This window comes from Cydia strobilella, chromosome 4 (genome assembly GCF_947568885.1).
Source record: "Cydia strobilella chromosome 4, ilCydStro3.1, whole genome shotgun sequence".
Lineage (NCBI taxonomy): Eukaryota > Metazoa > Arthropoda > Insecta > Lepidoptera > Tortricidae > Cydia > Cydia strobilella.
In genome coordinates this window covers 3372242-3398988 of record NC_086044.1, presented here as the reverse complement: position 1 = coordinate 3398988, position 26747 = coordinate 3372242, and the positions used below count along the sequence as shown (strand labels likewise).

Here is a 26747-nt window from a genome sequence, read left to right as displayed (position 1 = left end):
AACGAATAGGTCTAACTAGAAACCAAGGGTTCCGTAGACGGTAGACGGATCAATCGCGTCTGGTCCCGAAATAGCGGCAGAACCAGCCGAACTGGCGTCTGTGAAATTTAACGCTACCCGCGCAAACAACACAGCGGAAGATCAAACAGAGTTCTTATTTCATAAAGAAAAGGTGTTGTAAGAAATGTATACCTACTAATATCTAAATAATACAAAAACAACGTTACGTAATAAAGGTAAATTCGAAAGCGGGGTAATTTAAAAATGCAAATATCTCGTAAACTATAGAAGCATTTTCTACTGTAGCAAAATCAAACAGCGTAGTTGTAAGGCTCTCAGCACACGGCGTCGAAACGTTAAGAGACGAGTAAGTGTAAGGCCTGTATCACGGTTCATGAGATACAGCCTGGTGACAGTTAGACGGACAGGCAGATCGACGAACTGACGGACAGTGGAGTCTTAGTAATAGGGTCCCGTTTTTTCACTTACGGTACGGAACCCTAAAAAATCGTTAACAAAATAAAAACATATAATCGAAAGAGGAGAAATAAGGGTAATGGTTAGGATAGCGGTGCCCTAATATAGAGGCTGTCTCCATACAAAATATATGGATGGAGTAGTAAACCATAGCTTTACAGGCGGATTCTTTCAGTACTTGGGAATCAAATAAGAAAACCCTGATATATGTACCCGGGTCGTTAGCTTTTATTGTATTGTCCAGAGAAGAGACCTTTTTGTAAGATGTGTTTGACCCATATTATAAAGCACCCTGCATTATATCAGCATAACTCTTCAATACGGATACGGATCAATGAAATTCAATATCGCACATCCCAGGAAGCCACGTTATCCATTAAAGAGCCGGATCAAAGATAAGGTATAATACCAAATATGGTATTATTTTCCCGAGTAGTGTTGCTGTAATGGAAAAGTAATATCCGGTACATTTCGCGTCTTGAATATTTCATCCTTGTACGTTCATTTATTACTTGTTTTATTGGAGAAAAGGCGTTGAAATTCTGTATTGCCATGTTTAATATAGCCGGCAGCCGTTATAGATATTTGTGGTTACAGAATCATCAGTTCTGGTATTATGCAAAATGCGCGTGTTATTTATGCGATGGCGTGTGTTGCCATGAGTTAGATGTATTAAATGTAGTAGCTTTGACATGATAAACTTTTTTGCTTAATTTGTACTTGTATCGATATTACTCGATAATTCAAACTTGAGGTTGGCAATTCAATAATTTCAAAACCTTTGTTCCAATATTGTAGTAAATTTGTTTATAAATTTGTAAAATTGACTATGCGGTTGTTTACACTCATTTCGTTTCTGATAGTTTCATTGTATAAATTTACCGTGTGCTCGGTCAAACAGGGACTTTCAAAACAAATTCCAAAAGCTGGCTCCGTAAATGCTGTTGACTAATGAATATCATTTACCTTTCCATATTTAGCCTTATGCTAGACTTTGTAGTAAAAGATATCCAATATCTCGACTCGTTCGCTCACGGCACGTACGACGTACACTCTGCAACTAGGTCCCTAACCTCTGAAGCACTAGCTATAAGGTCGGTGGAAACCTCTGTCGCCGCCCGTACTTTATGTGGGTCAAGATATTGTGAGTACTTGCGAAGTTGCGAATATCTCGCTCTCGGCTATTTGCAAAGGACTCTTTTGACTTTTATCTCCACTCAACACGGTTTCACTTTTACCCGTTATACACGTTTTATTCAAACATTTCTACGTTCTCGTGGATGGCTTCGCTAGTCTTTTGTTATTATAATTAATGAGACATGCATGCGTCAGACATTTTCTGTATTTTTTATTGTAACTTTAGGTACTTATATGAGAAGTGCCTTGTGTTAACTCTAGCGGAAACTTAAATAATAGAAGCTAAGACCATACACGTGCGTGTCATTAGGAATTGTCTTAGTGATAAATGTCAATATTTACGGCATAGAAATAAAATCGCCCAAATTCGCTTCTTGTTGTTATGTTATACGCCATTTTAATATGTATTTATGTTGTTATGATTTTATTTTACAAATACCAGCGTTAATTTATTTTTTGAATGATAATTTAAAACATGTGCATCTTTGTTCAAAAATATAATTTGTTTGATTCCGAGCCGTAACAATCCTTAACCTAGCAAATCACTACGTGGAAGGGCTTTCTTTACTCAAAAGCCTTTATAAAAAAAACCGATTTGTACCATAAACTGCAAAAAAACCAAAAGCTTCTTTCAGCTTCATTTCTAAAAACAATCCGTTCCAGTTCACCGACCTTTAATCCTTGTCTTATCTTACCTTTTTCTGCATTCGCCACAGTGCTTCGACCCGCGCATCGTTAAGGAATCTGGGTCGTGACCCCTCGGGAACACTTCGCTATCTTAATTCTCTCCATGGTCTTGCTTTGTGTTCTCCCTAGCTAGTTTTATAGCCCCGGGCCAATTGGGAACATTTAAGCATTTTTCTTCTTTGTAGCTTTAGCATCTTTTAACGTGAAACGTGTAACGTTTTAATATAATCAGTTGATTTCTTGGTAGTTAATATAAAAAATAGTAAATTCAGAAATCACATTTTAAACTTCCACTTCATTTATATATGTAGCAACTTGATGTTAGTTGTTAGTAGGATATTTAAAGTAAACCTTGGTTCATTTCATTAAACACAAATATTCGTCAAAATTACAATTTCATCATTGGCGCTTTGCACACAAAGCCTATCAATAATTAGCAAGCGCGAATCAATTATGATTTACGAAATTGTGTTTTCGTCGTGCGTTAAATTGTTAATTACTTCGGTTCATTTTCGGTTAATAATGAATCTCCATTCTCCATCCAACCCACTTTGATTCGCAGGCATAATTAATACGGGAAATATTATGTGTAGATTTGCATTATATTCATCATCATTGCATCATATTAGAATGCATTTCACTATCAAATGGGGTAAATTTACATTTTCATTAAGCTGTAGCATTGTCATGACTACCTACACTGAAAAGAAAAAAATACATTCTGTACAAAAATTTGGAACAAATTGTGCCGTTAATATTTAGCTTTTGACAATATTACGCAGACATCCACAATAAAAATTTATGGATTGAAATATTTTGACGACCTTCGATGCTAAATTACAATGAACGCGATCGCATTCTATGTAAATTGTACTGACATTTACATACTTGTCCATATTAAAGTATAACTTAACATTTTTATTAAGCTTGTACATGTACATCACTCTATTATTACTCTCTTTGCTACTTCAAAGAGGTTTACGATCTCTGGAACCGCATATTGCTGTCATGTTTACTGTCACGTGGCTCGTTACAGGCGGAGCATTAAATCTTTATTAACGACATTGTAATTGATTTCTTTTATTAGAAAACGCTTTAGTGCTCGAATTTTGATATCTCAACAATTTTCAATAACGTTTATACTTGTCAACATGTAGATTAGAAAGAGACTTATTAATTTTAAATTTGTTTTTAGTTCTGGTCTTCACAGACTACTAGGTAAAAAATATTTTCAATTTATTAGGATAGCTTAGGAGAATTTTCTGGTTGTTATTCTGTCTCTTAACGCTTGAATTATAACATTTATAACCAATAAAAATAGTCCAGAAATTGGATTCAAATCCTACGTGAAAATACATATATTTCGCCATAGCATCTCTACGAAAAAAAACAAGCGTCTCTCAACAAATAATCGTCAACAGTAACATAATTCCTTCTGTTATTGTGCACGCTACATCACATTTGTTGCCGCGATGCCCGCGACACCTGTCCGCGAAGCCTATTTGCCACCCAGTGGACACTCACTGGCCCGTAACACTCAACATCTGTTCTTGAAACCTACAACAATACTAGAATCGCTTCTACCATATTTCACGTATTCACCAACCCGAAAGGCATCAAGTCCAGTTTGAGACTTCCGATTTCAATCTTAACACGAGGAGCATTAAGTTTAATGTCATAACGGTCACTTCTCTGTGATAGAGTTTTGTTTTCAGATAGCACTACTTGCCAATATGCATCTATAAATAGCTACATATGATTCATTAGAATAAATAATATAACATATACCTGCTATGTAAGTGGTTGGCCTTTTAATGCCAGAGCAAGGATTATTGCAGTAAATTAATTATTTTCATCGCGTACTAGATTGTTTATATTGACTATTGAGTGCAGCTCCGTTTGATATTATCTTCACCGGATTTTTGGCTTCGCGCCACATTTTTACTTTAAAACTGTTTAGTGAATTTTCTTTATTTCCCGCATCTTCATGTTCTATGTTTGGATCATTACGACAAGTACTTATTTACATAACAGCTCTTTATTGAGTGACAATGATTCCGTTTTTGCCTTCCATAAATGTGAGGTCGTTGCCTCTGGGAGGATCCGAATTGAAACATCGCACGTAGTTTTTTGTAGCAACCGGGCGGCGATGTGCAAAGCAAACAGACTCATGTCAATAACAGACCGATGTTAACATTGTAAAAATTTAAAACATTCGTGTTTTTGGGAAAAGGATCAGGATGTGCGCTGACTTTGAAAATGGAATCGGAAAGCGGAGTATAAAATGTATCTCTTTTATTTAAGCATAATCCGGGTGAATTCCCAACTACTGAACAACTGTTTCGAATCCTAGGAATGAATGAATTAAAGAATTGGTAAGTCCTAATCTGAGTTCGAATACAAACATGCTGTTGCAATTTATAGTTATAATTTTCGTACGTAACACTATAAATACTTGTTCGGTCCGCCTTGTTATTCTCAGCTCCATGGCCATTATGATTTTATTTCATCATCACATTAAAAACCTATCTTTAGGTACTTGCACATATGAATGAATGAATTCTGAATTCCATCAAAATAATATATATTCGTGAGACACAGTAAAATTGTAAGCATTTAATTTCCACTTTTTGCTTTCGTCCTTTGGAACAAATGCCTAAAATTAATGTTCGAATGCTCCATGAAACTGAATGGCAGTAAATTCTCGCTTCGCGTTTTCTAAATGGTTGATTATGAACTCGTATGTTCTCCAATTAGATGTCTTTTGGCTAATTCTAAAAAATAACTTAGGTACGATATAATCCCGTTTTATAAACGTTTCTTATGGAGGTTGTAAATTAATTACATTTAATTCACTACGTTTAATATTGGCCTCTTTATCACTAGTAGTAAACACTTGTACCAGAATTATCGCTTATCTATATACCTAGACGTAAACAAGAAAATCCCATTATTGATCTATATTTCAATAGATATCAGTTACTACCTAACTTTGCTATCTAAATTACATTCAATCCCAACTTCTAAATTGATATTGTCTATTAATTTTCAAGTTTCTCACTACGGTGCCGTATATGGAAAGTTGTGCTACTTGTTGGAGTTGTCAATGACTCGCCTTGAGTTGTAGTTGATAGCTCAGTGAACCCGTAGTAATCGTTATCTACAATGGTTTATTTACATTAGCACATACTTGTGACTATGCACACTTAATTTTTTTATTATGGTAACTGACCAATTATGTATGTATGTTAAGTTTTTCCAGTCTTTTGAATTTACTTTGACACGGTAGTTCACGGGTTTTTGACAATTGTCCAAATAATTTGATTGTCCTTCATTTGTTTGTTGTTATGTACTTGTTTTGTGCAATAAAGTGTTTACTACTACTACGTAATAAAGGCATAAATATAATTTAATAAAATAAACAAATCAATAATAAGACGCCAAAAGTAGTAAATGTATTGTGCACACGCAAGCGGTGTGCCGTCTCTCATATGGATCTGTATATTACAACGCGCACATGCATGTGCACACGCACCCGGTCCCGGTATGCACAGGCCTTACTTTTCCATGAATAATACGAATAAAGTTAATTTACTATATATCCCGTTACAAGATATTATGAAGATCTCATTAGATACACAGGTAGACAAATATAACTCAAATTCAATACAAATATATAAAGGCACACCTAAGGCGGGATTGATTTGAAAACTTTGGTATTAGATCAACCCGAACCGAAAGCTCTCCGTTCGAAGTTTCGTCTGAGTGCGTTTTCCTGTTCCTATCCGAATTTAATCCGAATTTGCAGACTTTACAGTTGAATCGGAAATTGTAGCCTTCAAACTCAACGAAATAGATATTGTGTTTCTTATTGACTATTGAGTTATTTAAGAGGGGGCGTAAAGCCAGGAAATTAGAAAGGAACAGAACATACGGCGCGCCGCGCAAAACTTATGCTACGGAAGATTAGGCTATCGCGCGGGTTTTACCTCAATAACTCTGAAAGTATACGTCAGTTTAAAATTTTGTTAGTCAAATCCCTCTGCTATATAACTTAGATATTTTATACTAAAATTGAAAAAAGATTGAGCACAGTTGCCAAGTAAACTATTTTTCTATGCCCTAAGTCCTTACCGTTATGTAACTATGAGTCACTTGCTCACCTGTGTAGGCGGCCAATTTCCCATTAGCCCATTTATCACCCGCCGTAATCAGCACTTTCAGGGAGAGAGGGCCTATCGATCGTCAAAAACGAAAATCTAAATTTCGTTATCTGCCTCTCTATCGCACTTCCATATTTGTGCAATATAGAGGCATAAATAAATATTATAAGACATTCTTACACAGATTGACTAAGTCCCACGGTAAGCCCAAGGAGGCTTGTGTTATGGGTACTCAGACAACGATATATATAATATATAAATACTTAAATACATAGAAAACATCCATGACTCAGGAACAAATATCTGTGCTCATCACACAAATAAATGCCCTTACCGGGATTCGAACCCAGGACCATCGGCTTCACAGGCAGGGTAACTACCCACTAGGCCATACCGGTCGTCATTGCATGGCATATAACGAAATTTCGTTTTTCACGGTAACCCACAGACGTTACGACCGCGCACGTTCATATTTTCTTCCTTAGCTTCGCCTATTGCATAATAAAATACGAGCGAATACTATTAGTGATTTTGGTTGCTACTTGTACTTTTCGGCGGCATAATAAGATACAAGGGACCAATATACAAGTAATAAGTATCGTGATATTATGATGACAATGAGATCAACTGTATTTTTTTTAAAGATAATTTCCCAAATCGGTCCCGCCGTCTTTGATAATTCGGGAGACATACATTAAAAAAAAATCTTATGAACCTGTTTGACCAACGATTGGCCGTGTTAAAAGACTCAAAATTAAACAAATCATGTGAAGATTGTTCACAATGATATACGCAGCAAAAGCAGTCTTGTTATTTTTTGTCATAATAGCAGGATGCTTGACACGCTAATCTGTGATTCACGATCAATTTTGTGTGTTCAGTTAGATTTGTAATGCGATTCAACATTTACCTACCGTTACCGCCATAATCGTTTTTTTTTTTTTATTTTTTTTTATTTTTTTTTATTTTTTTTTTTTTTTTATTGTTATATAAAGAGAACATTCATTAATTTCGTAACAAAAATTTCGCCAAACTGTGTAACAGTTTGTTGGCGGTGCGCTCTTATTATTATTTTATCTTACCTAATACGTACTTATTGATTACTGTTTAAAGAAGTTTTCACTTCAAAAACATTATTAAATCATTTTTGTTCGAATCAACTCATTCATTTCATATCAATCCGCTATTTCTTTATAAGTAAAATTAATAATACTTACCTATAACACAAATTAAAACTGTTGGCGGCTGAGTTATGACCTGACTATGTAATTTTTTCATTTATCGTCACTGTCATTCCAACCTTCACCATTTTGCATTTCGTCGTGTCATACATTTAGTCCGCTGCCTTTTCCTTAACATCCATGGCATCTGTCAAATACTATGCCATCACATTTATCATATTCATGTGACATACCTATATCATCTGAAATAAAATGTCGCAAGTATTTAGTTTCAAAGCGGTAAAACTATGAAAACGGATTATATCGCGTATATTGAATTTATAATACATCCCCGTATTCGTTTTCATAGTTTTATTTCATGAGTAACTATCGCGGTAACCGAAGACAATTTGAAAGCGGTACTTAATTAATAATTTAATCTCCCCGAGTCCTTAATTTGCTTGCCAAAGTGAGCAACTTGTCTCGAACTGGAACTGGGTTAATCCAAATTTCTATATCAACGCCTCGCGATTTTCGAGCAATTGCCGTTTCATAGATATAGCGGGATTACGGAGGCTTAGGTAAAGTTCACGTTGGGATTTGAGGCATGTGAAGCGTTATTATTGTGGTTAATTTTAATACTGTTGGTGAACAAAGAGCATGAAATAATATTTACGAGTAATATGTTTAAAAACTTTATCCCTACTACGGTTTTTTTCGTATAGAACTTTTTAATGATCATGGATAACAAAAACAAATCCATTGAAACCTTTTTTCTAAAGTTCTTTTAAAAGCAGTTCTTTGTAAAGTTCAGTGTCTTCTTAAAGTTCATAAAACTTGCTTGAACAAACGCAATCGCGTTAATCGCGTATGATTCTCAAATACTAATCTAAGTGGTTTCCAACGATCCTCTCCCTTTTCCTCTTTCCTCTAAAAGTAATTAGAACAGAAGGCATTTATATTACAAACACTTCAGCAACAGGAGTAACGCAAAGGAAACATATTCGCCGCCGCAACTAAGACGTGTTTTCATTCCATTATTCACGGAAGACCTGATATTACTTATGAAATTTTAAATTACGCTTCCCCTTTGCTGATTAAAGTTCCTTTAAGACGCGACGAAAATCTACCCTTTGTCTCTTTATTTTTAAATCCTTTAGAAATATGCTATTTCTACCCGTAATCGGTCCCTCCATATTTGGCTGGGTCTTTCTTTGAGCTTTATAGTCCGAGTAGTCCGATAAGAAATTGTAGAAAACTATTGAGGGCGCCACTTCCTATGTATCATTTTTTATTTTTAACGTAAAATGCTCAAACATGGCAACAATATAGTATGGAATTTTTTTAGTTCCATATAAATTTAATTTCTACTATTTTACATCGCACTGTAAGGTAGGTTATTTGTTAAATGTTAACGCACATTTCGTGTTTGTTTACTTTTTTACTATGCATCTGTGTAGTAGTTTGACTAAAATCTTTTTTCTTGAAGGCGGTCTGGTGTACATTTGTAAACTCGCGTAACTATTCAAAGACCGAAATATGACCTTTTCTGTAGATACTTAAGTACATCAACACTCTTAACAGATCATTGGTGGTTCTTAAGCCTTTAAAATAAGCTTTATGATATTGTCAGTTAAATTAAATGTTTGGATAATTTTCCAGTTTCCACCCAGTTAGCAATGTTAACATCAAGGTCGGTCCCATATAACCTGTATTGTATATGAAACATCCTGTCAACAAAGCATCCTTTGTATACTTTTGTTTAAGCCTGATCCCAATCTGTCAGTTTACAAAAAAATGCTTTATTACTTTGTCATAAAAAAAATGTTTTAACACAGGTCCGACCGCGGGTCCTCTTTCAGTGGCACACAGGTGAACGCTGAGCAATAACAAAGTTACCTTTCGGGACATTACCTTTACCGAACAAAACTTGCTCATGATTGCAGCAACTACGAAATCCTCTCATGACGACGACCAATTAAATTGGGGCACCGCTTTCCCATAGATGATTGAACGTAGGACTTGTCCCCCCCATCTTTTGACCCCTCTTCCGTCTCATTACACATCAATTTTTTTATTCTCATTCGGTAAAGTTTGGTTAACGAGTCTTATACTTGACGACGAACTATGAGCCAGGATGTGGACAGTAATAAATAGGCCTTTATCATCTTTGTCAGATGTTTTAAGCAGCATCGCGGTTACGACACCTGCGTTCGTGGCTGTAAAGCCCTATACGAGAGAGGATCCCTCGGCAACACACGCAGCAGGTGTATGCTCCCCCAGGTGGGCGGGGGTTGGAGGCCTTGCTCGTGGCGCCTCACGCGTTTCTCTTTTATTGAGGAGAACCAGGCATCGTCGTGCTTGTATTGACCATCATGAATAACATGACAGTGGACAGTGAAACTACGTATAAGCTATTTCATCAACACTTGAAATTTCAATGGCGACCAAAGCTTTTACCGTCTATCAATTTACATCATGCGTCAAAAGCATTAAAGGGATCATGTACTCCATAGAAGTATCAATGCCGTAGTTCCATGCGACGTCACGTGATAACTGCCGATAAAATTGACGTACAACAAATGGATTACGTTTTATTTACTCACCGATACGATAAAATTTATAGGGATCTGTCAATACGAACCTTTAAAGACCAAAGGTTGTTAAATGTCGACAAGGAAACGGTCAGATTCGTGATATCAATTTTCTCCGTCTAAGTACAATAATTTTAAATTTAATGGCATATAGTCGAGAAATTCGGACGGGCACCGCCGTGGCGGGGTGGCCTAGGGGTTCATGGCGTTAGCCGCGATAGCTAAAGACGCCGGTTCGAATCCGGCCTTCACCACTGGAGGGCTTCGTCACTTTTTCTTTAATATATGACATCTATTACAGTTTTTAATTTAATGGTTTTGTTTTCTGCTTGCATATTCTCTACGTGCATTGTTGTCATTTCCTCAAATTCCATCATTTTAATGAATATCCATTTGTATGCAGTAGTAATTTATTGTTAGCAACATATTTCCTAACAATTAATACCTAGCGTCTCACAAGGAAGGTAAAAACTGATTTACAGTTTGTTCACACGAAAAAAGAACCACAGAATTTGTAACTCGTCGTATTTAGAGTCACGTACACTTATCAATTGTGATTGCACGCGATCGCTCTGACGTAGACATCGTTAGATCTCAGCAAAGAGGATATAATAGGATAGAACGGTACTGTCATAGTAAATTTTGTAACCACAGTAAATTCACTGCCATCTATCGACACACTTTAAAACTAAAAATGAAGATTTATAAAAATACGATAAAATGTATTTAAATATGGATAAATGTTTTTTTTTAATTTTCATTAATTATTTTTATATGATTTTGACCCATGTTCTTTCACTGATATGCGTTGAAATTGTTAAATAACAAACGAAACCGTCAACGCCCCCTATACAAGAGTAGGCCAAAGGTAGTGGCGCCATCTGATCGAGAATAAAAATTTTGTGATTTTCGAGGCACGTTTTTTCCTTAGACTGTATCCATCTATTACAGAGTTATATTTATCTTTGATCCCAGCATAACAGACGTACACACATCGCTCTTCACTGGTGTCATGCTTTTCGCCTATAATTATAAAAAACGGCTTATCATGCCGACCGTTTATGCTTGTGATTGATAGTTAGTTAGGTACGACGAGACGTTAGCAACTTTGTTCCAAGAAACTATTCTTATTCAATTTCTAATCTAATTTAATTTAAATCTACTTTAACGAACGACGGCCAATAGTAATAACTGAATCAAATCTTGCGTTAAGATATCCTCTGAATTTAGCATAGGAAAAGCGATATAGTATGTACAATTTCAAAAAAAAAACCGTGGTCACCGTGTCAAGAAGATATAGTTGGTTAAACGAGCATTAGGTTAAGTTATATTTATGGTCTGAAACGTTAACATATTTAGGCCTAATAAGACTGATAAACGCGTTAAAGTAAGATACCGTCAGTAGGTATTACCTTTCGAAATAGCAGAACAAAATGTCTTATTGCATAATATAAAAGTAATTTTACAATATCGTCGCTTGAAATACATTCGTCAGTGTAAAGCTATGACAAGTCGCAATCTTTATTCCAAGCGGAATTTGCAAGTCAAGTTACTATAGAATTAATTACTCATGTGACAATAATGTTTGTTATCTCTGAGTCACGCCGCCGTCTAGTTTCGACGGGGTGAAGGTCAGTTCCGCTTATCCAAATGTTCTTGATGCCTTCAGTAACCTAAATTTAGTCTTTGTTTTCGCATGGTTACACTGATGACACAATGTTTAGTCATTAAAATGACTGGTTGTTGACTTGTTGAAGTTACCAACCGTCTCATTTTGTATAGTTAGCCTGTCTACATAAAAAAAAAAAGTTTTTGTGAAATGAGGTAGCCTAAACCTCACGTGGGTCTCTTCTGAACCTAGCGCCTTCAACTTTTGTCGTACTCGTTTTAAAGTCGATCATGTTTAATAACGTCAGTGTGTTCAGGTTTAAGTTTAGGCAACCAGGTATTGTCCAAAAATAAAACACATTCCAATTTTGCACCTGTATCTCCAACAGCCACTTGACCAATAGGTGACTCATTCATCGTCCTATTTGTTTACGGTGTCTGGTCTGGAATTGCTAAACCGATGTTTCAAGTGCTATACATATCGACGGTTGCGTTAGTATTGCCACATACACGGCGCGTTTACTTGACATGACATGACGTTGCATTCCTCCGCTGTCGTCGTCTGCCATTACTTCGCTTTTAATGAAAATGATGCGGTTTCACGCATTTTGCTAAAAAGGAAATAATGCATAACCGCAAGGTAATATAAAACGTTGCTGTTTAACTTGTTCCTGATTCATTATGATTTATGTTTACTTTCTATTTTATGATGTGATAAATCAAAAGTATGCGGTTTCCCATTTTAAATTGATAGTTGTTTATGTACCTATATTGAACTGTCATCTTCGCGCGATGACACATTGCTTTATAGAGATGATAGCAATGTTATGACACAAATGACACAACAATGACACCATGAAAAACGAACATTACTTAAAGTGCTACTACTACTATTATCTGTTTTTTTATTCCGTAGACTAAAATGACGTTTCATGTGTAAGACATGACATTTCTTAGTACCACATGAAATGTCATTTTAGTCTACGGAATAAAAAAACAGAATATAAGTACCTATCAAAATTAATATATTCAAAGATGAAAACCCGAAAATGCATGTAAATTTAACTTAAGATAAAAAAATCAAGCCAGTGTCCGTTTTCTGAACCAGTAAATCAGGTCAATGTTAAAGGAATTGTAAAACAAGAATGAATGCATCTCGCGTCTAGTCACGTCAGCACATCAATATAAGACGTCTTATCACCATTATCTACAGTTAGTGATCATTAACCCCCTTTAGGAGCACTCAATCAGTGGTAAAAACGTCCATTATGAACCTAGTGCACAATTTCTACTGTAAACATATTGTGCAGTATCGCACACAATCTTAATGTTTCTTTCGCATGATTGGCAGTTCTACATTTATAGCGATATCATCCTTTTTTCATTAGCTAAATTAACTTATGGTAATTAATTCACTACTAGAAATAGATACAGATGTCCCGTCGAAAATTTTCCATTTCCGTGGTTTCCTGTGAAATTTTCTTGAAAATTCTGAGAGCTTTTCAAACTTTTTGGAAACTTTTCGCAACTTGATGCATATGTTGTAGATCTAGGCAGATGAGGTAGTATCACACCATAGAAAACCTATCACACTAATTTGCTCATTAAGGCAAAGCGTATGTTGAGACACAGGCGACGCAGTTCCACGCAGCGCAGGGCAGAGCAGATTTTGTAAAGCATGGAACGTCCTTGCGCCGCAGCGTGCGTAGCTAAAATACGTTCCATACGTTTCAAAATCTGCTCTGCCCTGCGCTGCGTGAAACGGCATCGCCTGCGTCTCAGCATACGCTTAGCCTTAATTTAATCGTTAGCGTTACCACATAAAAAATTCAAAGGTGATTTTATACACAAGACAATATATACATATGTCTTAATCTTCTTGCATTGATTATAAATTATAATTTTATTCAAATCTAATTCTTTTCATCCTTGGTATATTAACCTTCGCCTTGTGTGGTTATAATTTTACATTAGACAAAGTAATTTACGACCTGAAATCTGTCCCATCCCAATCCCAATGCACTTCAACCGTTTTAGTGGGCACCTCAGTGGCATCGTTAAAATTTATGACAGCACCTATCCCAATAACATAGCTATTGAGGTGCTTCAAAGGCATTACTTTGTAAGTGATAGTTGCGCTTCTTGCAAAGTGAACTTGCGTACTCGCAATCAGCTATGTGTACTGTCTGCCTGCGTGCTCTATATGATAAAACATATATTCGGTTTGCATACTGAATGTTAGATGGAAGTTGAAACATGCACTTCAAATACGTAGTGAGATTTATAATTAGAACACAAAAATAGGTAGGTAATGAAGAATTTCGAATGTCAGAATTGTTCATAAATATTATTTGTTTAAATTGTGGTATAAGAAAAGTATTCATCATAGGTATCTAATTGACGTTCATACAGTAAATCTCTAATTTCAGAATTAATGTACATTTTTAATACAACCTCAACTGTGCTGTCTCAAATAATATCTAATGGACACTGGATGCCTCCAGGTTTCAACTGCTTTCTAAGCCATTTAATCTATGCTACGTCTGCCAATTTGTAGTATCCATTCAAAGCTTTCCTCATTTGTAGAAATTTCTGGAACCCAGTAAGTGTAATCTCCTAAAACACTTGTACCTACTCCTATTGAGCCATCGCGTCCAGCCGACATACGTTTGCGTTCAGTTTACGGCGCCTCTCGGCCATAAACGGTTTATGGGCGCCATCAAAGTGTGTATACGTGTATTAGTGCTGATAGCCATGGCCTTGAGAATACCAGGAAAATCTCGTCAACCCTACCATACATACCAATGTGCGATGTTAGGAACGTTCTGAAAAATGAAGGAGTCTTCTCGGCCCGGCCGACGCCTTACAATACGACGACGTCTCTTTCGCTCTTATTGCGTAGATACAAAGCTTTCTATCAGCTATTGCCGATTCCGCGTCGATGGGTGTGGGGAGACCCTTAATCGCGCAAAGGATAAAAACCTGAAGGAAATCAACATCTACCGGTTTTTGATTTGAGAGTAGAAAACTTGGATTTAGTATTGGAAAACTTAAAGAGACTCTTTTAAGGCGCGTCCAGATCCTAGTATCTGCTGTCTGCACGCGCGCCATCTTTTTATGGAAAATTTTAAATTATCAGAGATGTTTCTTAATCGAGTTTTTTTGTCAACTAGCTTCACATATTTTTTTGTCCTTGGCGAGGCTAAATAGTTCAGCCAGCTCCAATATTTCTTGAATTTCGGAAACGGTAAAGGCATTTTTTATGGTTGTTATTATGCGCTATTTGATTATTTTGATTAATAATTCACTTGACAGTAGCAACAATTTGCTTTTGCGTGTGCGACTCAAGGACGCACATTACCTCTAACATATTTATTCTCACGTCGCACCTATTCATGACGACATCATACATATGACATTTTTCTTTATAAATAACACTTAAACTACAACTAGCATTTTGTGTGAATTATCTTGTTAGAAACCATATATCTGTTAACATTTGCTGTCATTATGCTTAAGTCCAATTAAATAATCTAGACACTTTCAGTCCTCGCATTGAAGGGCATTTTCACTTAAAAGTGTACCATCTACTTTTTTTCGAAAATCCATCAACTTTTGGGTTATTTCTGCTCAAAATTACGAGGACTTTCGATTTAAAAAAAATGTCCCCAAAAAAATGTCAGTTTTGTGACGCATTTTGACATACATTTTGTAATGTATGTTTTAATATGTATCTTTGTGTGTTATCTGTCGTGGCATCACCGAATGGGCCCTACGGAAGACCAGCGCTGGCTCTATAGCTAGCATTATGCTGAGTTGGGTCCATTTCGTGATGCACACTTGATGATCTTTTCTTTTCTTGCTGTTGTTGTCTGTACATGTTCGTACTTGTGTTGTGATCGTCACGAATAAATGTCTTTTATCTTTATCTTTATCTTTAATGACACAAAATTTTTATGAAAAACTGGGGACACTTTTTTTCTTTGTCTCATTTAATAATAGTACTCGTGATTCTAAATAACCCAAAAGTTGATGGTTTTTTGGAAAAAAAAGTAAATGGTACTATTTTTTTTGAAAACCCCCTGAAATAGAAGTTGGGCTGGATACATTTCGTGTTTTAACCTTTCATATGTGTGTGGTGGTCAAAAAACGTGGGTGAACCTCGGTTGTGCTGTATAGAGCAGAAAAAAACCGTTCTTGAAAATGATGACTAAATATTCGGTCAGGAACCTTATCATACCGAGATAATGAGTTAAGTCTTTGACAGGTTATAGGTACACGTCACTCTACAAATAAAATCTCTGACAGAAAACTTCATCCGAGTAATGTTAATATGTGTTAACGGAACAGGAAGAAACAAACATATACGAGTACCTCATTTACTACATTTTATATTCCACGCGCGAATGTCATGAGCACGTGAAGACGGGCGTGGCCTGTAGATATCCAGCTGTTTTCCTGAATTGAATGCAATAACCTGTTTTATCGCCGATCCGTTTATTACTACCATGATCAATGGACATGTGTACTTGTATTTGTGCAAAAAGGTCATATTAATTCTTCTTAGTCATATTCTCGTTTATAAAGGATCGTAACCGAAAGTAAGGACAGCAAAGTTTTTGGACAACTGGACCTAATGATAGGTACTGCATTTGATTGTATCGTTTCAGGTTCCAGCCTTAATTATTCCTTTAGGAAACAAAGATGCCTAGAGTTGTACCAGGCTAACTCTGCATGGCATTTGCAATAACAAAGTGTGGCAATGTCATTATTAATGGCAAATTTCTATGAAAATATGCCGTTGATAATGACGCTTCATCACTTTTTGTTATGTTCAAATCGGTGCAAAGTTAGCTTAGACGGACTTTATATTAAAATAACGAACAAGTGTAATGACTGAAAATAGGTAATAATAAAGGATAATACGACAAGTTTGTCATTCCTCTATTTCTCATTGTAATAAGATTTAAATTAAGTCTTGCAAAGTAACGGTTTTTGCTTTACAATACAATATCACCTTGGAAGAGTCGGCTTTTCAGTCTTTGAATAGGGAAAATCGTTCCGAACTCTCACCATTTTAAAAGCAAGTGGTGCTTAACTTTTATCCTCTACAAAGTCTACATTTTTATTCATCCGTGAAAAACTGCTCTGTCGATTTAAAAAATTAAGTAGTAAAATTAATCCCGCCGTTTTGCAAGTCAAATTCATTAATGTCATCGTCACCGAACGGGATTGGAAGAAATGCTCTGGAAAATTTCGATATTGGTTTTATTTGAATACGCTGAACGGGAAATTGCGGGATCCTTTTTAATTCGATCCGGATGAGTGCCAACCGCCGTTAGCATTTATTAAGTTTATTATATTTTAACACATTTGTTATTTGACAATAGGTATCTATCTTAAAACATAAAAAAGCGTAGTGAAATTTACAAAAAGACCCAGTCACAGACGTTTACGTTGATTCATTACAACTAATTGATATAAATGAAAATATTTTTACTTTAATTAAAATTATTCCACATTACCCTCCTTTGCGCTCTGCAGTCGGGTGCAAAAATTTGATTTTTTTTTTGTTTAACTGGCTCCGCATTGTTTTGAAAATATGCTTTATGTAATCGCGGAGCCATTTGCTAGTGTATTCAGTTTAAGGTCCAAGCTAGTAACATTGTTAAGTATTTTACACAATTAAATAAAGTTTCTGAAGAAAAAATCGAATCTAACTTACCACAAATATGCCTATCATACCTACCTCGCCTTAAACTCTCAGACTATCGGCTTATAAACTCACAATCAGGTACAGTGCAAATAGTGCAATAGAGAATAGAGTCCAAGAATAAATGAAGTCTTGCCCCTAGAGGCCGAAACCGAGATTGAGACGGAATTTTTTAAAGAAATATCTAGCGAAATCTCAGTCCGAATTTGCCATCAGGCGGGCCGTACAGCTACCGTAGTGATGTAATAAAAGAATGTGGGTTCTTACACGTGTGCAGTAGAAAGCAATGGGCATGGATGATATACGATACGCGGGAGCATCTGGCAGTGTGTTTGCTCGGCAGTAAATATGCGCGACTATAAATGTCCGCGCTTGTTTATTGTAGCGGTCCGAAGCTAAGCTTTTCTTTCTAGACTTTGTGATGTCAAAACAACAAGCTGTTGTTATGCCCAATGATATGGTCCTTTATGAGCCCACGTCACGCCTCATTCCCTGTGCTCCAAACAAAAACGTCGCCAGACCAAATATTATATACTTCAATGTATGCCCCTCCTCCCTGCTGTAAGTCTTCGGCGATATCATCTTGCCCCTCCTGGTCCATCAGCCATCAGCTGACGACGCTCTTGGCTCCAAGCATTAGTCCAGCTCACCAGAACGGCTTACAGTGCCTATCTAACAGAGCACGTACGAATGCATGCAGCTGTCAATTGAGAGCAGTACATGCGATATTTTGTCTATCTTGCCGGAAATGTTCCTCGTCTACAAGTGAAAGATCTATCGGTAACAGGGCGGTAAGAATTCCTAACCGTATGCCGTGGCAAGGGATTCGATCCCCTATCTCGGAACTTATATCATTTTGATAGTGATATGAGTTTAACCTACATGTGTAAAAAATATTAAATTAAATATGGTTTTCAATTACCATTGCTTACGTCAGACCGGCTTAATGGTCGTTCGCGTAAGTAATTTTGTAAATAAGTTAAACACCTATTACGGAATTTACACACCTATTTACAAAATTACTTATGCGAATGACCATCAAGCCGGTCTGACGATGGAGAGCGAAGGCGGCTACAAGAACTTCGTACTAAAATAATAACATGCCAACCTCATTCAGTTCAGGAGTCTATAGAATAATAGCATCGGCTTCATAGGTAAGTGTCGTGTGTCTAAATAACAATGTGAATCGAAAATGCGATCGACTAAAACTACTTAATTTCCATTAAGTAAAACGGACTAGTGAAGACACTAACTTGCGACACACAACTCAGAAGTCACCGTGAAGCCATGAATAAGTGAACAATACGGGCATTTTCAGAACGTTCACCTTCTGCTGAAACTTTTATGTAACCTCGTTCCGGCCGAGATCGTTGTACTGTACCTACATTGCCTATTCAAACACGCTAAATATAGGCAGGCTTTTACCCGATTGACGGAGAGGGAAGGTTAATGTATTTGAATGAAAAAATATTGCATACACCTATTTATTAGCGAGCCCTAATAACACCCCGAACGACTTGTAAGACCGAATGTGCAATATCAATCTAACTTCATTTATGCTTAAGAACGCGACTAAATTATTTCTGAATCACTTTATAAATAATATCGACAATAAATTTTATTCTACTACAAAAGGGTCTAATTTCGGTATAATTAGCTAAACATACCATTTCTAATTACGATAACGAAAAACTATATATATTTTTTACTTTAAATAATAGGTAAGTAAGAATTTCTTTACAAAGGGAACAAGATTCCATTTACCCAATCATGGCCAATTTTTATGAGAATTGCGCACTACCCGTTCCTTAGAAAGTTACGGGCTATAAAAGGGATCCCTTTGATATTTCCTGACTGATTTCCATCGCCCACCAAACGATCGCCTCCGTTCAGTATGAACTTTCGTCTTGGTGTTCGTTGGTTTTGGTTGATTGGGTCGTGAGGTTGGAATCTGGACACAGTGTGAATTTTAATTCTTTTGTGGTGAGCGTTCTGACTGAACACCCAGAGCGACCTTCACCAAGGAGGAGTTTTTGCCGAAGAGTGTCAAGTTCCGGCGGTTCCGCGGCCGTCTCCCTGACACTGCGGGGTTGCGAACTGCATGCTAGTTGTAAGATATGTATCTATGGGCCAAAAGTTGTCTGAAAAACGAATAGTCACGATTGTTACCTTGGCTAGGCCCCCCTGGACAGACGTATTTGATCAGACTAATCGAAAAACGTACCTGTGAACCATTACAGGTCGCGGGCAATCTTGGACAATCTGGGAGGTCTTTTAGCTTCAAGGAAGCTCCAAGGAAGGATACAGGGTTTTCTCCAACCTCTGCTGGCATCAGAAAAAATAGTTCATTATTATATTGAATGATGATGCGTATCCTCAACTCACACTGATAGTGGTCACCCGACTTGATCGGTTTGCGTTTGTAATACCCCAGAGTTGGGATCCGTCGGGTAAATTGCGTTTCGGACGCGTTAATAGTTTTGACGGTGACTCCAGGGAAATACTCCCTTTATACTAGCCCTCAGATTAAAGGGGGCCTAATTGGCGTAGAGTCTAAAATAATGATGACGCGTTTTGTTGGTTTTCCAGCTTCATATTGTATTCTAAAGCTTCGTGTAATCGCACTTTCTTCTCGATTGAGATGGTTTGATGCGTGTATTCTATTGCCATTGGCTAGCTTTTGGGCGGCGTGTTTTAAACTATATATATTAAAAAGAAAATTAACCTTTTAATGCGCACGACATAGCCAAGATAGTTAGTTGAAGCCTAAGCCTCCTTGACGCTAAATTCTCCTGATTAGCCTTTAGCGTTGCACTGTCCTAATACTAGTACAAATGAACTCACATGATATTTAAATAATTATTAAATGGAATGGCGTTTCGTTCGATTTTAAAAATAATCAAATTCAATTCTATTTTCTGATACCATTGATTCAAATTTGACTGCCAATTTTTCTTGTATTAAAATGCAAAAAAGAACAAAGTTATTAAAATATTCTAGACACAAAACTACAAAAAATCGTTCCATATATGGTGGCATATTTTTTTATTAGTCTACCTTAGTGTTCCACTGCTGGGCAAAAGCATAAAATATTAAATCAATCTAATTGAAGTTGGCGTGAAGGAGCTATAGCGTGTATGTAGCCCAGTCCCGAGGTCCAATCAGAACGCAACAATGGCGTCCAATTATCGATACCGAACCTGCGAGCCCCACTTGGCTCGACATAGTGTCCGACTGCTAGGCAAAGACCCACTCACATCCCCATGCCACTCACTTGCGCAGCCTCGGAGCGAGGCAGCCGCTCGATCCGAGGCTACCTCTAGTGGATACGCGGCTTAATGGGGAACATTTTATCCACCGATTTTATCGAAATCTAACGTAAAAAAACGCCCCATAATTGACAGCTGAAAATCATGCATTCTCTCTCTTTCAGAGTACTTACGTAAGTACTTTATGATCTGGAGGTACCCCTCAAAACATGATCGGGGAGGAGTGAGCAAGCAATAAACGAGGAATTTTCTTTGCACTATATGATGTCTTTTCTTATAAATTAACGATCGTATCAGGTTTCTGCTCCGCGCTGTCGGGGGTAGGTAATATTCTTTGTAAATAGCCAAGTATAATACCTACCTACAGACAGAGCTTTCATATAAACGTAGATATTGTAATATGATTACGGCGCTAGAGGGTTAAGTGAGTCCGCGGGCGGTACAGCGAACGGAAAATTGCATTAACACTGAGTTTGGCTCGCTCGGTGTCACAGATTATTGGATACTATGACAGATACGGCACCATGAGAATCACTTAGCTGGCACCATGACTCAAAATGAGCCAAGGCCTTGGCCAAAAAGGGCACGCTATATTGCCATACGCGGTATACGCCGAGCTCACGAATCATAAATAGGACACGAAATATAACTAAGCCAAAGTCACTATAATATCTTAAATACATCGTTGATTGGTATTTCACAAATTGATCCACTCTGAATGTGTAAACGAAAGCATGTACGAAATAATTTAATATTTGTAACTCCCAATGGATAAACGTCATACCTACATTACCTACATTAATATTTTTTTACGTATAATAAATACGTATAGACGTCATACTGTCTTTTTCTATACTATATGACAGTTATTTCAGTTTGTTATCGCCAACAAAAATTAACAGATATGTTTCTGTTATTCTATGACTTATTATTAGTTTGTCACATGGGACCGCTGCAAAAATGAACATTGTACTTTTCGAGAAGAAATAACTTGTCTCACAGCTCTACAAAATTATGATCAAAGAATTTGGTGGCCTATCTACGAGATCAGTAATCTGCACCGTTGGTGCAAAATTCCCGCTACACTTTGTTGCAGAAAATAAAGATATTACTGGGCTTTAGTGGTCGTGTCCGACGGAGTTATTAACGAAGCTTTAGGTATTTAAGTGGGTAAGCCTTAATATACTGAGAAGTTTGGTATTCAACTATAAGAGGCTTTTAATTAAATTCATTTTAGTTTTAAACCTACAGTCGAATCCGCTTATAATGACATTGAAGGGAAGTGATAAATACGTCATACCAAGCGGATGTCATCATATAAAGCATAGTTAATTAACTTCTTATTTTTGTTATTTTTTCCAAATTAATCTCAAATTTCTATGTGAGAGATGATTTTTATTAACCTTGTACTAATTATTCAACTTATCACTGAGAATTAAAACTAAAACAACTTACACGGCCCACACGCCCCAAACGTCCTAGTGGGGAATATGTGGGGACGGCCACGAAAACCAGTGAAGTGTCAGTATAACCGGACATCATTTCATGAAAATAAGATTTTTAGGTCATGCGATTTGTCACATTATAAGCGAAGTCATCTTATCCGACTTTGTCACATAAAATTATATGAAAACCAAACTTCGCACAGTAATTACGTCATAGTAAGCGGTTGGTCAGTATAAGCGCAGTCATAACAAACGGATTCCACTGTACATATTTTATAACGAATTGACATGGGTGATGCTGGTATACTTATTTGGAATAGCAAATGTTATTGATATCTGAGTAGGGTTTAATGGAACTTTTAACCTTTTAGCCTCGCTCCAACTCACAAAAATGTGTTTTTGCAAAATTTCATCGAAAATTATCTCTATTATTTGTTTTCTCGGAATGTTTTTCGCTTCTGTTTGATCTTGATTACGATCTAATCGTGTGCACTTGTTTTCACATTTATTATGTAACCATACCAGACAGGATGGCATGAGTTTAAAATTATTTACAAAAGGCTCACAAAGAAACGTAAAATTAACACCATTATGATACCACTTTCATCTTTTTATCAGTGCGTATAGCTTGTACACATGAAAATACGCTAAGACCACTAGGCTCACCTGTACAATTTGATTATGATATCATTCTGATCCGTTGAAAACGTAAGTAGGATTTTTTTTAAATTTCGAAACCTAAATTCGACTTGAAAATAGCAATTTTTTTATGATTGGTCTCTAATTTTGCGCCTCAGAATATCATGTAATAGAGTAAAATATGGTCACAAAAAATATGGAAATATTTGATCAATAATAACATTGTTTTCTTTTACCCCTCCAATCGCTATCAATCTCTTTTACATTCCTCTCCAATACCCAAAGCGATACAGATCCCGCTTTTACCGTTTTTGGGAGTTTGCTCTGTGATGAAGTCACGTTTTTATATTGATTGATAAGGGAATCAACTGAATTCAATTAAGATTTGTTGCTTATACCTAACACTGCTGATTCCTTCTGCTCAACCCCTGCTATTTTAAAGCCGCTCTATCCATAGGAGAGTTTATTTTATTTTATTTATTTGGCTCACAAAACAAGTTACAGACAATTGCAGAAATTAATACAATATTAGCATACAGTTCAGATCTAGACTATAACTCTAAACATGTGTGCACAGAAGGATAAGAAGATTTAGTTTTGACAGATAAAATTGCTCATAGCAGCGTTAGTGATAGTTCGGTTTAATCGTTGAGTTAAATATTTAGCTAGGTAAATACGAGAGTTTTTGCCCTATATTCCCTGCAATAAAATTTATATGCCGACCGCCATTGACGACCGGTCTGGCCTAGTGGGCAGTGACCCTGCCTGTGAAGTCGATGGTCCTGGGTTCGAATCCCGGTAAGGGCATTTATTTGTGTGATGAGCACAGATATTTGTTCCTGAGTCATGGGTGTTTTTTATTTCATAACACAAGCCTCCTTGGGCTTACCGTGGCACTTAGTCAATCTGTGTAAGAATGTCCTATAATATATATTTTATTTATTTATTTATTCTACACATTGACCTTAGTAAATATCAGATAATGTTTGCCGAGAAGAAAACACTTATTTATTGAACTTGTTCGTTGTTACAGAGGAGGAATGCTACCACTGTATGGCGTCCCTCGTGGCGTCCAAGGATAAGATGTTCATTACACAGACCAAGCTGCTCAACGAAGTCACGTGGAAAACGGTCATGCAGATCGCGAAGAAACACGCCGTAAGTAACGCTATTGTTATGTATTAAATACTGTATATCTTCTGATATATTACAGTCATCATTCGCTTGCCCTTGTCCCATTCACTTGGGGGTCGGCGCAGCATGTCTTTTTCTTCCATACCTCTCTGTCACCCGTCATCTCATCATTCACTTGCGTTCGTTTCATATCATCTCCCACACAGTCCATCCACCTTTTCCTCGGTTTTCCTCTCCTCGTACCTTCCTCCACATTCATTCTTAATACCTTTCTCGTCACATGACATCTGATGATGATGTTCTGATATATTACTGTATATCTCCTAAAAACAATCACTTTTTTTCTAATTTGGAACCTGTAAACAATGGAATATAAAATATTTTACACACGGGTCTCACAAGGATACACAGGTATCTTATCTATAGATATATTAAAATGGGTTAAAGGGCTAAAGTCTAAATTTGCTCGACAGACATGTGAGACCCCTTTTACATATTTCGCTAGATCCAACCCAAGCTTTGACAAAGTTTTTGCTCGCACAATCAACAACAAGAAAAATACCTACTTAAATTTTTATAATAAAATCTACCCATTTCCATTTCTCTTGAATATAATTATCATTAATATATGTTAATGTATGGCACTCAAACAAAATTAGACAAATGCTAGCCGTTGAAAATTAATGACACCATTTATTAATTAGTTCTCCGTATAAATCCAGCTAAAGCTTTTTAATGAAAACGTACACAATATTTTCATCAAAAGAATTTATCAAAATAAAATCTACATACTACATATGTAGTTTTTATCAAAGAAATTCCAACACATTGCACAAAACACTATCGCTAGGAACGTTTGTTGTGCAGAAACGATTTGAATTGCATCAGTCTGATTTCAGGTCATCCACATCGCGCTAGTATATTACAATCTCATATAAAGGCTTGAGGCATGTCACATACGACGATAACTTGACGCGATATGGCCGTATCTGGTCCGAAGGACCAAGGGTTATCCTTGCGACATGCAGGGTGAATGAAATAAAAGTACTTAATTGAATTTGTTCTCTTTGGAATCATATGGATTAAGAAAAATCGGAATAGGTCAAACCTTTTTTAGGGTTCCGTACCCAAAGGGTAAAAACGGGACCCTATTACTAAGACTCCGCTGTCCGTCTGTCCGTCCGTCTGTCTGTCTGTCACCAGACTGTATCTCATGAACCGTGATAGCTAGACAATTGAAATTTTCACAGATAATGTATTTCTGTTGCCGCTATAACAACAAATATTAAAAAGTACAGAACCCTCGGTGCGCGAGTCCGACTCGCACTTGGCCGGTTTTATTTTTAACGTTGGGGAAATGCGTCCATCTAAGCTAACTTTGCACCGATTTGAAAAGAACAAAGTGAGGAAGTGTCATTATATACGACATATTTACATAGAAATATGACATTAACGTTGACATTCCCACACTTTGTCATTGCAAATGCCATGCAGTTAGCTAGGTCCGACTACATAACTAGAGTAGGCAGTAAATACTGTAAATAATAGATGCTATTATGAAATAAACATTCAATCATTGTAAAAGAAAAATCCTTTTTTTAGTTATTTTGTTTATTAATATATTATTCTTCACAGACTTTTGATTTTTCACCCTGTAGACCTCGCTTACATAGTATCGTTTGATTGTGGGCTGTAAGTCGTAAGCAATGCTATAAATTATGAACCGGGGTGAACGGCACGCGAACAAATCGATATGCTTTGAACTCGGTGGGGGTTGAAACCTCGTTCTAGGTCGCAGTGGGGAGTGGGAACTGTAAAGATTACTTACATGGAAACAAATCTATAACACCAAGATAAAGTAAGATTATTATAATCTATAATATATCACAAGTATGTTGGGGAAATGTAGTTGATAGTCTAGCATAGACCGTAATTTGGGACTGACCTGATGACGTGGTAGACTTTCTCCAGGGGCCCCTGGTCTTGGTTCCTTCGATGATGAATGTAGCAACCTCATAGGCTGGAGTCGACAGACGATCTTCTATTTGTGCTGGACACTTGGTATCGTTTGATTTTGGGTTTTGAGCTCAAGCTTCGGAGCGAGCGATGCGACGGCGGTTTTCGTGTTTCGGGATCGTTGAGAAGAGATAATCTATCTATCTGGTAATTTACTTACCAGGTTCTTTGGGCGAGAACAAAGGTCTCAGTTTCAGCTTTGACAAAAAAGCTTACGTACCTCGACAGGTCGCGTTTTTCAACCGATTCTCATGAAATTTTGTGAGCAGGTTCAATAAGTATACACGGTGGCTAAAAAATAAGTGCATTCCCGTTGCCAGGGAGGTTTTGGGTTACTGAGCAACTTTTACTATGGGACCAACCAAGAAAAAGCGAAAAAAAAAATTGGCTGTTTCATACATTTTGGCTCGTCCATTTTCTATGGAAGGGTAAATTATTTTTTTCGCGATTTCGTGGGTAGTCTCATAGTAAAAGTTGCTCAGTATAATCCCAAAACCTCCCTGGCAACGGGAATGCACTTATATTTTAGCCATCCTGTATAGAAGTTTTCGTTCGTTTTAATTTTTGGAAATTAATCAAAATGGCGCAACCGTGGGGGATCGCGAGGTTTAGATACCGCTCTGGCCCTGAGTTCCTGGAGCCATCTAGTACATATTATGGCCAAATACGGGGGTATAGACAAAGGAGCCTAGCCTTTCAAAGATT

At 36.8% G+C, this 26747-nt stretch overlaps 1 protein-coding gene across 9 annotated transcripts in view; it reads left to right on the top strand.

Moving 5' to 3' along the window:
- The window catches only part of LOC134740478 (GTPase-activating protein skywalker), a 110856-nt gene that overhangs the window by 65866 nt on the left and 18243 nt on the right, over nt 1-26747 (top strand). For all 9 annotated transcript variants that reach the window (XM_063672959.1, XM_063672963.1, XM_063672962.1 and 6 more), the window contains exon 5: nt 23926-24050. In XM_063672959.1, the coding sequence (XP_063529029.1) occupies nt 23926-24050 (125 nt within the window). The remainder of the gene's footprint in view (nt 1-23925; nt 24051-26747) is intronic.